This window comes from Grampus griseus, assembly GCF_964374135.1.
Source record: "Grampus griseus genome assembly, chromosome: 4".
Classification (NCBI taxonomy): Eukaryota; Metazoa; Chordata; class Mammalia; order Artiodactyla; family Delphinidae; genus Grampus; species Grampus griseus.
In genome coordinates this window covers 2,964,489-2,977,771 of record NC_138997.1, presented here as the reverse complement: position 1 = coordinate 2,977,771, position 13,283 = coordinate 2,964,489, and the positions used below count along the sequence as shown (strand labels likewise).

General features: G+C 40.9%; 1 protein-coding gene across 3 annotated transcripts in view; it reads left to right on the top strand.

The window, feature by feature from the left end:
* The window catches only part of SPMIP2 (sperm microtubule inner protein 2), a gene marked incomplete at both ends in the record, with an annotated part of 144,250 nt that overhangs the window by 55,558 nt on the left and 75,409 nt on the right, over positions 1-13,283 (top strand). For 2 of the 3 annotated variants that reach the window (XR_014296654.1, XR_014296655.1), the window contains one exon: positions 6,575-6,708. Coding sequence is in view for 1 of the 3 variants with exons in the window: in XM_082653214.1 (XP_082509340.1) it covers positions 6,953-7,016 (64 nt within the window). Of the gene's footprint in view, positions 1-6,574; positions 6,709-6,952; positions 7,017-13,283 lie in introns of those variants that run through there. The other variant, XM_082653214.1, reaches the window with a different exon arrangement.

Here is a 13,283-nt window from a genome sequence, read left to right as displayed (position 1 = left end):
TCACTCATATTCAAAGTAACCATATTCAAATTTTGATAAATATGTTTATTTATTTTTCATTTGAAATCCTTATATTATGCTTTTTAAAAAAGTTTTATTGAAGTATAGGTGATTTACAATGTTGTGTTAATTTCTGCTGTACAGCGACGTGATTCAGTGGTACCTATATATACATTCTTTTTCATATTCTTTTCCATTATGGTTTATCACGGGAGACAAATATGTCTATTGAAGATCAAAATTAGATTTCATTTCTACAACTCAGAAATAATTAACCAGATTTGGAACCCCACATTCTCTGTTATGCACAATGAGACCAGACTTTGACACTAAACTCTCTGGAACACACCGACCTCCACAATAAACCAGGGATAATAATTTTGTGTCATAGCACTGTTGTGCAGACAGTGAAAAAACTTTGGAGTGAGAGAGAGGCATGGACATATATATGCTACCAAATGTAAAATAGCTAGCTAGTGGGAAACAGCTGCATAGCACAGGGAGATCAGCTCGGTGCTTTGTGACCACCTAGAGGGGTGGGATAGGGAGGGTGGGAGGGCGACCCAAGAGGGAGGGGATATGGGGACATATGTATATGTACAGCTGATTCACTTTGTTATACAGCAGAAACTAACACACCATTGTAAAGCAATTATACTCCAATAAAGATGTTAAAAAAAGAACAACTTTGGAGAAAGTGTTTTGCACAGTATCTGGCATGCAGTAAGTGTCCAGTGATATTTGTTCACTGCTCAGTGAAAAAGTCTTCACCAGAAAGTTGAACTAGTGGCAGAAGGAAGACCGCATAAACCATTAGAGCAGAACTGCAAGGGCTGTTGACATCCACAGTGCCACGCACGAGAAAAAGAGACGATAGATTCTTGTACGAGATGGAGCAGGGAGAAGAGCGCCCTGAATTGAAGACCAGGCGGGTGGATTCGTCCTGGCTCTTCCTCCGGCTCCCCTGCGCCGTGGCTTAGCCCCTCAGCTGGCCTCTCCCACGATCAGACTGCTCGAGCGGAAGCCGAGGGGCTCTGTCTCAGGAGTAGCTACGGTCCCTTATCACAATAACAGTTCACACATTTGTAAGGTATCACCCTATGGTTGCTAAAGCACTTGCTTTAATTATTTATTGTTTCTCCATGTAGAGTATATCAGTTAGGGGATGGCAATTCTAATGTGTTGTGGTTTTAATTTTCTAAACGGTGTTTTTATAGAAAAGGCATGTATACTATAATCCCTAATTATATTACCTACAACCGTGGGAGGTCAGGTTGACTGGACGGGCAGGGAATAGCATCTCTGGTGCCAACTTACCCGAATTCTAGCTACATGAGTAAGATGAAGAATACAGACACTTTCGTGAGCTGGTCTTGAAAGCCCAAATATAAAAAGAAAGGTTATGATGGTCACACTTTATTGTTTTATTTACTTATTTTCATTATTTATTTATTTTATTGAAGTATAGGGTTTTTTTTAAACATCTTTATTGGAATATAATTGCTTTACAATGGTGTGTTACTTTCTGCTGTATAACAAAGTGAATCAGCTATGCATATACATACTTATAATGTGTTAGTTTCAAGTGTACAGCAGTGATTGAGTTATGCATTTATATATATATAATATATATTCTTTTTCAGATTCTTTTCCATTATAGGTTATTACATGATATTGAGTAGAGTTCCCTGTGCTATACAATAGGTCCTTATTGTTTACCTATTTTATATATAGTAGTTTGTATCTGTTAATTCCAAACTCCTAATTTATCCCTCCCCCCTTCCCCCCACCCCTACTATCCCCTTTTGTTTGTTTTCTATGTCTGTGAGTCTTCTTCTGTTTTGTAAATAAGTTCATTTGTGTCAACTTTTAAGATTCTGCGTATAAGTGATATCATATGATATTTGTCTTTTCTGTCTGACTTATTTCACTTAATATGATAATCTTGAGGTCCATGATGGTCACACTTTAAATGTATATTAGTCACATGTATTTTCTAAGGGAAGAACGGGGAGAGGCCAAGGTCAGGGGGAGGTGATGAGACTAATATTACAGAGAACATTTACTGCATACATACTACATAGTGTGTCAGGTGTTGTGACAAGCATTTTATATACGTTATTCCCTTTGCCCTATAGGGAGGGAGGCACAATTGTTCTCATTTTACAGAAAATCAACTTGCCAGTGTTACACAGAAGACTGTTGGGATTTGAAGCCAGGTCTGTATCTCTATTCCGTGAGTTTTCCAGATTGTTGCCTAAAAACAGGAATGTAGGGAAAGGACCTAAAATTATTTGGCGCTTAAAAGTATAAAGAAAGATTTACCGGTATAGGGGTGGCAAAGCTCCCCAGTTTGCAAAGTGTGCTTAGTAATAGGGTATTTGAGCATTAATTTTAGCAAGTACTGACCCTATATTCACCTGGAGATAGGTTCCGTTGCTGCATCATGGGAGTTTCTAGTTTGTATCACTTTCCATCATTAACTGTGTAGCTGGATGCGTTCCCAAACACTGGAACAGGCGTTTTTGCAGCGCCTGAGCACTGGACACTGGCCTGCACAGCTGCACCGTGAAGCAGTTTTCAACTCTCAAGTAACTGTTACATTAGCAAAGCAAGACAATAGCCAACGTTTCATTTGTGCCGAGCAGTAAACCCTGAGCTTCATCAAAGGAGGTTGCAGCTGATTCATAAACAATAGGGATTTTTCTCTAATTGAAGAGCATCTGCTGGCCACAGGAGATCGTCGTTAATCCCCTCTAATGAGTTCAGAAGCTGTCGCAACTTCTGATGACAATATGGGCTTCATTTTAACTGCTTGGTTATCCTGTCAGCTCCACACCGAGTTAACACCATCGCTTTACCTACTGGCCTTGGTTTTCTCTCTTTGTCTTGTTTTCCGTGTTTTATTTTGTGACCCTACTACTCACGGTCACCCAGGCTGGATAACCGGGGTCCTCCTGATTCCTTACCACCTAGATTCAGCGTGTTTCCCGAATGCATCTCTTCTCCGCTCCCATCACCTCTGCCTTGGCCTCACCTGTACTTGCCTGGACCCCCGTCCCCAGGCTCTTCTCCTCAATTCGGTCTCCACCCAGCCAGGCATCTTCCATTTAAACCCAAGACTGACCAGTCTCTGCCTGTTTGAACCTTCAGGGGTCCCCGATGCCTACAGAATAGAGTCCCTGCTCCTGGCATGCCTGGACGAGCCCCTTAGGCCTCCTCTCCCCTCTCCCCTCTTAGCCATGACCGTCAGCAATGCTGAACTTGTCTTTCTGCCATGTACAGTTCTGTGGGCTGTGTCTCCCCTCTGGGCCGTTTGCTCAAGCTGTCCTCTTTGTTCCAAATGCCCTTTCCGCCCACGCCATCCCTCAACCTCCCATCCCTTGCCTGGGTCCTCATCATTCTTTGAGACACAGTTCAGACGAGAGCCTCGCCTCTGTCCCAGGAACGGCAGGTGACCCTCCCCTCTGTCCCCATGTCTCCAGGAACAAACTAGGTGTTAAATGTATTCCCGTAGCCATCACTGCCCTTCTGACACTTTACTGTGATTCTCTGTTGGTGTGTCTGTTGTCCTTCTTTGGAATGTTAGCTCATTCTTGTAAAAGTAGACAAAGCTCGGCTCCTGGTAGTAAATTACACAAGAGGGATGACCAGAAGGTCTTAGAAAATCATGCAAATAGCTCCTAAATATACGAAAGGATGTTCCGTCTCGCTGATAGGAGAGGAATGCCGATTACTGTTTGACCAGTTCTTACCTGTCGTAAATCCAGAAGTTTGACAACATACTCTGTGGGTGGGGTCATGTGGAAATAGGCATTCTCTGACATTGCTGGTTGGACAACAAAATGGTACAGCCCTATGGCGGGGGGGAATTTGGCAGTATCAAGCTAACGTATATATGCCTTACCCTCTGGTCCAGGAATGACACTTCTAGGAATCTATCCCAAAGATGTACTGCAAAATAAATGAGAACATGTTTGCAGAAACCTATATTTTATAGTACATTTTATAAGAGCAAAAGATTGGAAACAGCCCATATAACCATTAATAGAGGTCTCGTTGAATAAAGGGAAGGTGGAAGAACACGTGTTTAGTTTGCTACTCTTTTTCTGAGAAAGGGGAGGATATGATTATAAATATATTTTTCTTTTAGTTTTTACAAGTTTTCCTATAAGGAGAAAGAAGTAACAAGATGTAGATGACAAAGATAAAAGCTAGACTTCTGTAAATATCCCTTATTTTAAGAATTTTACTTTGAAACCATGTAAATATTTTACTTAATTACACAAGAATTTTTTAATCCCTAAAAAATGAAACAAAACTAAACAAATGAACCTAAACATGTACTGAGTCGGTGGAAAGATGTCCCAAAGAACTAACTCTGATTTTTTCTCCTCTATTTTTCCCTTCCCTCCAGCCTTTTGCCATCAGAATCACTGACCCTAAGCCCACAACAGATTGAAAAGTTTGTAACAGTCTCTGAGGCAAAGTGGAAGCCTGTGTTCCTCAGGATGGGTTAAGGGGAGGTCCTGGGCGAAAAGCGAGATCTTTATTTCCTGCTTATTTTACTAAAGAATTTCTTTTTGTCACTCAGGTTCCTCCTTCCTTCTCTCTCCGCATCACAAAAACTGCAGTGAGAAACCAAAGGGGCGGGCCCCTGACTTCCAGTAGGAGGTTTCACACTTGGAAAGTGGTAGTTCTGAGGACACAAATAGGGAAATTTCAGAGAGAAGCCTAAGGCTGGGGCTGGAGAGCCCTCGACCATAGTAACAAGAACTGGTTAACCCCAGAAAGGGTAGGAAAGCTTCTGACACTGCAGAGGTAAAGAAGAGTGCCATGCAGGGCAGATCAAAGAAGACCAGTAGACTTGCCCATGCTGGGGGAGTAGAATCAGCTTCTGGTTAGAGGGTTGAGGGGTAAAACAAGAAGCCTTCCTGTGTAACACGTTTGCGACTGGACATGTTACCCAGTCCAAGGTCGTACCGCTCGCCACACAACAGGCCAAGAAATCGGGACACAAGGTGTTGGGGCAAGGAATAGAGATTTTGTTCAGGAAGCCAGAGAAGATGGGGGACTAGTGTCCCCAAGAACCACCTGCCCCAACTTAGCAGTCAGGCTGCTTTTATACTAAAATGGGAGTGGGCGTGGCTGATTGTTGGAAACGTCTTGGTGCCGGAATCCTTTGTTCACAACTGTTATTCTCTGTTCTGCAACATTTTATCTCTATGAATGGAAAAGTGTTTTACCCTTAAAGGTCAGAGCCTTCAGAATAGGCTCTCCTGTATATTTCAGGCTAGAGGCAACATTGTTTCACAAGGTGCAGAGCCCGCAGGACTCAGCACAGGCAACAGAGCACAAGGCTTAGAGCTACAGGGATAGACCTGATGCGGAAGCAGGTTTGCTCTTCCCTGTTACACATCTGTGCTGTCTGGCCGCCACAAGTCATGCCCTCCAGGAGTTGGTGGGGGGCAAGATGGTTATTTGGGATCTATGCCTGTGAACAGAAGGAGACTGAAGCAGGATTGGGCAGAGGAAGAAGCCGAACTGTGGTGAGGGCTCAACAAAGCCTCCGCTCACCGGGTGAAAAATGGTCCCATGGCAGGTGGAAACATCTGGACTTTATCCCCTCACCTTACTGAGTCTTCTGACCATGCTGCCCCGAGAGGACTTGCCTCAGAGAGAGACACCACGAGAGGGACACAGCCCGCTGCAGCTAAAGCAGCCCCTGAAGGAGCTGACAGCTGCAGGCTGTCTACTGATGGTATTTCCTGCAGCTGGGGCACAAGTCTTTCCTTGGAGGGGGACTTGGGGGTTATATCCCTTTGCCACCAGGCTAGCAACCCTCTTCATAGTTAATGTAGAGTGTTTTTACTGTAATTTCTCTCAACAAACAAAAGGCATTACGTTTTCGGTAAAGAACTCCATATATTTAAGGTTGAATTCAAAATTGCTGTTAGAATCTATATTCCATGGATTATCAGGTGGTCAATATTATATTTCTGGGCAGGCTGGAATTAGCTGTTAGTTCATTTATTCATCTCACAAACATTTCTTAAGCATCTATTGCATAACAGTCTCGGGAAATTGAAATATGAATAAAGATGCTTTTCCCCTGAACTGGGAGTGAGATTCTAGTAGGGAGGCAGACAAAAGAGACAATTGAAACAACGTGGTAGCAGTTTAACAGGTAGGTATAAACAAGACGCCGTAGAAGTTAAAGGGGCGTGAAGGAGCCCGTGGTCAGCTGTGTCTGCAGGCAGCCTCCTGGCAGAGGAGGCACGGGCTCTGACTCTCAGAGGACAGAAATATTCACGTAAGAACATTATCGGAAGAGCAAATGAATGGGTAAAGGCTCAGAGGAACGAAAGAGCATCACACATGATGGGAACCACAGACAGATTAATATGACCAAGGTACAGATTGTGTTTAAGGACGTGTTGAAATACGGGGCTGGGAAAAATGCATAAACGATGATCTTATTCATTTAAAATATAATTTCTAATTGTATTTTATCTAGCCAGGGCTTCTCAAATGCCTCTAACCGTGGTTTGTGATTTTTGTTCGGTTTGTGCAGTGACAGCCCTCTGCAGAACATTCCTTGGGATATGTTGGAAGACAGTGTTGACTGAGGCTGCCAGGTCTTTGGGGACGTAAGGCTGCTCTAGATCTAGAACCTGAACAGGTCTCTTCTGGACTTGATGTTGACAGGTAAGGAAAAGACTGGATGCCGCTCCTGGGGATGCTACAGCTGTGTCTTGTCTGTTCCTGGAGGCTGGAACACTGAGCTCTTAGAAGGAACACCCTGCCTTCCTGTCATAAAGAGTCCCTAGCAACCACCTAGTTCGGGTCACAGACAGGGAGAGGAGAGACAGCAGAGTCTTTGGCTGTTTCTGGTGCAGATAAACTGGTGTGAGGAAGCTGAGAAAGAAAATCCAGTAGCACAGCTACAACCATGGCAGGTGTATCCTTTCAAGAGCCAGTACCGACCACAGTGGGGAGGCGGATGGTTTTTACAGGTAAAGGGCTTTTGAGTATCTTTCACAAGGAGAGTTAAGCTTTCTTTACCCCTCACCTATATGATGCTCACGTGACAATGGACATGAGAACGAAAGAAACATGTTATTTTACACGATTCTGTTACTCTTATGCACTCAGTCTGGGCGTCGACACCAAGCTGCCGTGAACAGCTGTTCCCGTTCTCACGACATCTGAGCTAACTTCCACAAAGGAATATTTTTGTATCATAAAGTTTATGTTTTGTGTAATGGGGGCTGCTCCGATGTTGATAAAAAGTATACTTGTGATCAAATTTTCATTATTACTGATTTAAGTTTCTTGCATTTTTATACGCTTTGACATATTTGGTTGATAAAAATTTGAGCAGGACGTGTAGTAAGCTCAGTAAAATTGTCGGCTGGCATCTTGTTCCTTCAGCGTGCTTTAAGTGATTTGGGTGGTGTGTGTGTGTGTGCAATTATGTGTGTGTATGACTGAATCCCTTTGCTGTATACCTGAAACTAACACAACATTGTAAATCAACTATACTTCAGTTTAAAAAAGTGTAGTTAAATAGAATATGACTAATTGTGATGTCTGTAAGAAATAAACCACGTTTAATCTTATTTCCTTTATATTTTCAAATCACAAGCCTATTTTTAAGCATGCCGCTTGCTCATCTGTAAATTCCCCTCCAATCATGAGAAGCCTGGCCCCCACCCGTTGCCATCCGTTCACTTAATTGTTTAATTTTCAGTGTATGTATATACACGTATCAGAATTGTTAACCAGTTCTCCAGGGGAGAAAACCTTATCAACCAGAGTACGGTGTTTCCTTGACGTTCTCTTGCCCTTGGGCTTACAGGCTCTGCTCGTTAACAAAGTTATTGGGTCGGGACCTTTCCCCAGCCCCTCCAGTGAGGCTGCTTCATACACCTGTCATGCAGTTAGATTCTCCTGTCACTGTCTGAATTGTCCTGGAGGTCCCTAAACTCCTAAATGATTGTTTGAAAATTTATTTTATTGAAGTATAGTTGATCTACAATGTTGTGTTGATTTTTGCTTTACAGCAAAGTGATTCAGTTATACATATGCATATATATTCTTTTTTATATTCTTTTCCATGATGGTTCATCACAGGGTATTGAATATAGTTCCCTGTGCTCTACGGCAGGTCCTTGTTGTTGACCCGTCCTGTATGTAATAGTTTGCACCTGCTGACCCCACCCTCCCAGTCCAATCCTCCCCTCTCCCCCCTCCCCCTTGGCAGCCACCAGTCTGTTCTCTATGTCTGTGAGTCTGTGTCTGTTTCCTAGATAAGTTCCCTAAATGATTTTTTGAAATTGTATACATCAGGGTTTCCTCTTTGTGCTGTGAAGTCTACAGGCTTCGACAACTTGGTAAGGCCGTGTACCCACATGACAGTATCATACAGAACAGGTTCACCCCTCTAAATGTCCCTGTGCTTCACCGACACACTCCCCACTTTTCTCTCCCTGAGACCCTGGCACCACTGATCTCTTACTGTCTCCGTAGTTGTGCCTTCTCCTGAAAGGCCTAGAGCTGGAACCACACAGTGTGTTGCCTTTGCAGACTGGCTTCTTTCACGTGTCAGTAGGCACTGAGGGTTCCTCCATGTCGTTTCATGGCTTGGAGTGCTCATTTATTTTATCACTGAATAACCTTCCATCGTATGGTTGGATCGTAACTGTTTACCTAATCATCTTAGTGTCTTGCGGTTTTTGGCAATTCTGAAAAAAAAAACTTCTATAAGGCTTTTGCATGGGTATGTTTTCGACTCAATTTGGTAAACACTTACTTAGCAATGGGATTGCTGGATCACCTGGTGAGACTCTGTTTAGCTTTGTAAGAAACTGCCAGACTGTCTTCCAAAGCAGCTGCACCACTTTGTGTTCCCACCAGCAAGCAGAGAGCGAGAATCCCTGTTGCTTTGCACCCTTGTCAGCATTTGGTGTTTCTTATTTTTTACCTGTAGCCAGTCTAACTGGATGTAATTACATCTCACTGTTGTTTTAATTCCCTAATGACCAATGATCATATACTTACTTGCCATCTGTATATCTTCTTTGATGAGATGTCTGTTCACAATGTTTGCCTATTTTATAATTTTTTTTCTTCTTGTTGAGTTTTAACAGTTCTGTATATATTTTAGATACAAGTCCTTTATCAGATAAGTGTTTTGCAAATATTTTCTCCTGGTCTGTGGCTTGTCGTTTCATTTTCTTAACATAGACTTTGATAGAGCACAAGTTTTTAGTTTTAGTAAAGCACAAGGAATCAATTTCTTCTTTCATGGATTGTGCTTTTGATGTTGTATCTAAAAATTCAAAACCAATTCCAGGGTCCCCTAGATTTTTCTCCTTGTTTTCTTCTAAAAGTTTTTACTGGTTTGTGTTTTCATTATATCTATGATCCATCAAGGTGATTTTTGTGTCTTTTATCTTAATTTTTTATACTATTTATTTATTTATTTGGTTGCTCTGGGTCTTATTTGAGCAGGAGGGCTCCTTAGTTGCAGCTTGCGGGCTCCTGAGTCATGGCATATGAACTCTTAGTTGCGGCATGCATGTGGGATCTGGTTCCCTGACCAGGGATTGAACCTGGGCCCCCTGCATGGGGAATGTGGAGTCTTATCCACTGTTCCACCAAGGAAGTCCCCTTTGTCTTTTAAAGTTTTCGTTTCCGCCAGCTAATTGATTTCCTTTTCGCTTTAAGCCAGTCTGGGTTGGCTTTTCTGTCACTTCCAACTGTGAAAGAGTCTTAATTGATACTTGAAATTTCTTCTAATCTATGTCAGTGTGTACTTAGTTTCATGTATTTACGTAGCTCAAATTCTTGTCACCTTTGATAGGTTTAAGGTTTTTCATTATATTGATACAAAATAATTAACTTCATATTCTCCTGAATTTTATATTTAATCTCCAAATTTTCTCTTATAGTAAAGCTACATGAAAACTTTTGGGTAAATTATTTTTCCCTTTCTGTTATTTTTTTGTGGTATATTTACAAAGAGTGGAATTAGATGGTGAAAGTTACAGACTCCTGTTGAGGCCACGAACTTCAGAGGATTGTATAAAATACTATGAAAAATGTATTTGTATTTAAAGCCTGCAAGTAGTTTTAAAAATTACTTTTACTTATTTATTTTTTAAATATTTATTTATTTGGCTGCATTGGGTCTTAGTTGCAGCGTGTGGGCTTCTCTCTAATTGTGGCATGCAGGCTCCAGAGCGCGTGGGATCAGTAGTTGTGGCGTGCGGGCTTAGTTGCCCTGCGGCATGTGGCATCTTAGTTCCCTGACCAGGGTTTGAACCGGTGTCCCCTGCATTGGAAGGCGGATTCTTTTTTTTTTTTTTTTTGTCTTTTTTGCTGTACGCGGGCCTCTCACTTCCGTGGCCTCTCCCTCTGCGGAGCACAGGCTCCGGACGCGCAGGCTCAGCGGCCATGGCTCACGGGCCCAGCCGCTCTGCGGCATGTGCGATCCTCCCGGACCGGGGCACGAACCCGTGTCCCCTGCATCGGCAGGCGGACTCTCAACCACTGCGCCACCAGGGAAGCCCTGGAAGGCGGATTCTTAACCAATGGACCACCAGGGAAGTTCCCCATTTTTATTTATTTTTGATAATGGAGAGGTATATATCAATCTTTTTTTGATAACAACTTTTAAAAAGTTTGTTATGGGGCTTCCTTGGTGGCGCAGTGGTTGAGAGTCCGCCTGCCAATGCAGGGGACACGGGTTCGTGCCCCGGTCCGGGAAGATCCCACATGCCGCGGAGTGGTTGGGCCCGTGAGCCATGGCCGCTGAGCCTGCGCGTCCGGAGCCTGTGCTCTGCAACGGAGAGGCCACAACAGTGAGAGGCCCGCATACCGTAAAAAAAAAAAAAAAAAGTTTGTTATGACTATTTTAAAATATATCCCACTTACCTGTTACTTATATTCAACAATTTATCAAAATGTTTCCACATTTGATCACATAGCTTTTTTCTTTTTCATTTGCTGAACTATTTAAAAGTGAATTCCAGATATTCTATTGATATTATTTCACTCCTATATGTTTCACTGTGCATCTCTTAAAAAAAAGAACATATTCTTACACAGCCACATTGATATTATCATACCTAACAAAATTAACACCTATCCTGTGACATTATGTAATAACTAGTCAATGGTAATATTTCCCTCATTGCCTCTAAAATGCATTTTTATGATTGATCGTGAAAATACAGATTCAAGCTAGGTCCACACATTCATTGCATTTGGTTGTGTTGTCTCTTTTGGTGTCTTGTAAGCTGGTATAGACTTCTTTCTTTTTCTTGTTGCAGAAATTGTGTCAGTCATCCAGTAGAAATACCCAACATTCTGGATGTGGCTACTGTCATGTCATTTGACGTGTTTCTCTGTCCTCTGTATTTTCTGAACATTGAATTTGGCTGTTGAGTCTTGATTTTAGTAGGTTCAACCCTTTAGGGAAGCTTGTTTCTTGAATGCTGCTGTGGTCAACACATCACACATTAACTTTTACGCAGGTCAGATGTTACAACGTCAATTTCTCTAAGGCCCATCACTTAGGACCTTTCTAAGTTATTGGAACTTAGCCTCTTTTCCCTCCAAGTTTGGAACTGATCTCAATGGAAGGTCCATGTTCTTATAAAAGTGTTGGCAAATGCAGGTATGTACCCTGGTTAGGCAAATGAAAAGTGGATTTGCTGCATATTTTACGTCAAATATTGCATAGTTGCAATAAAAACAGAGAAAATATTTTGTCACTATTAATAACTAATGTAAAAACAATAAAATATCATGAGAAATAGCTTAAACAATTACCTCAAATGCTGATATGTAAGGAAAAACTAACCAGCTTATAAGAGGATGAGAAAATAGCTGAGAAATTTTGCAGCAACTTTGAGGGTGATTTCAGAGCACTTTTAAGAGTTTTATAGTGTTTTTGTTAATGTCTAATTTAATTTAAAAATCAAATTTTCCCTTTCTTGCCATAAGTGTAACACTCCTCATACTTATCATTGGTAGCTATAATTGTTTTAATTTCAATTTCTTTCATTTCTAGTGAGATTCCATTATTCCGTGAGACAATTCACACTGTATATTTACTTAGTGTACTGTGACTACCGAACTAATCTGACCACTCATCAAGTTTTATTTTTCTAACCAATTTTAATATTTTTCTACCCAATTTTAATATTTTTCCCTTTAAAACATATTTCAGAAAAAAATTTGATTCTAAATTTTTATCATAGAGATTTGAAATCCAGTGTAACAAATAGAAATTGAATCCCTATTGAATACTAAAAAGTTGTCCACAAGCTTCGGAGGATACAAAAATGAACAGGAATAAGATGTTTTCTGTCTTCTAGAAGCATGTAGAACATTATAGGTTATCCTGTTATCTTATTTAATCTAAATATCCATCACAGGTGTCCCCAGAGTGTAGTGTGACATTGAAAGGAAACACAAACCCAATTCCAAAGGCCTTGAGTCAAGTAGAAGAAGTGGGAATGGAGGACCATTACCTCATTGGACGCTCCACAAACTACGCCCTGTGCTTTGTTTTCTTTTGTCTCCTACTCATTTCTTTTGACTGTCATAATTAGAGCACAGATTGTCTCCTCCATGATGGATGGATCTTAGATTTTATTTATTTTGCAACTAATAAAGGGATAGAGATTCAAATGTCAGTGGGTCCGACTTTGAAAACTTTTTAAAAAGTTGATATGTAACATATACTCTAGTAAGTATGTTCGTCTAGTGTTCAGCTTGATAATATTTTACAAAGTGAAACACTGATGCATTTACTTTTTAGATCAAGATCGTGAATATTTTCATCATCCTAAACTGTTCCTTTATGTCACTTCCCAGCCAATCCCACCAAACTCAAACTTTTTATTTTTATAATCCATATGTTTTTGATAACTATGAGTTTAATCTGATAAGGTAAATTATTGTCTGTATTTTTAAAACATTTTATTTGCTGGCTTATTCTTTCATGTAAGTTTTATTATCACTTTGCTAAGTTTTATTACATAGTGAAGAGATTTTATAGATAATGTTATTTTGGCATTACAAAGGTCTTACTATGAAAACTAATATCATAAACAAAATTCTGAAGAGATTTTAAAGTATTTTAGAGCATGGTTATGTATTTTTACAACATCTGTTTGCAAACAAATGATACTGCTTACCCAATTCCAGGTCCCATGCTGCTTTAAAGTTACAAAATTACATTTAAAAAATACATTTTTTCATTCAGA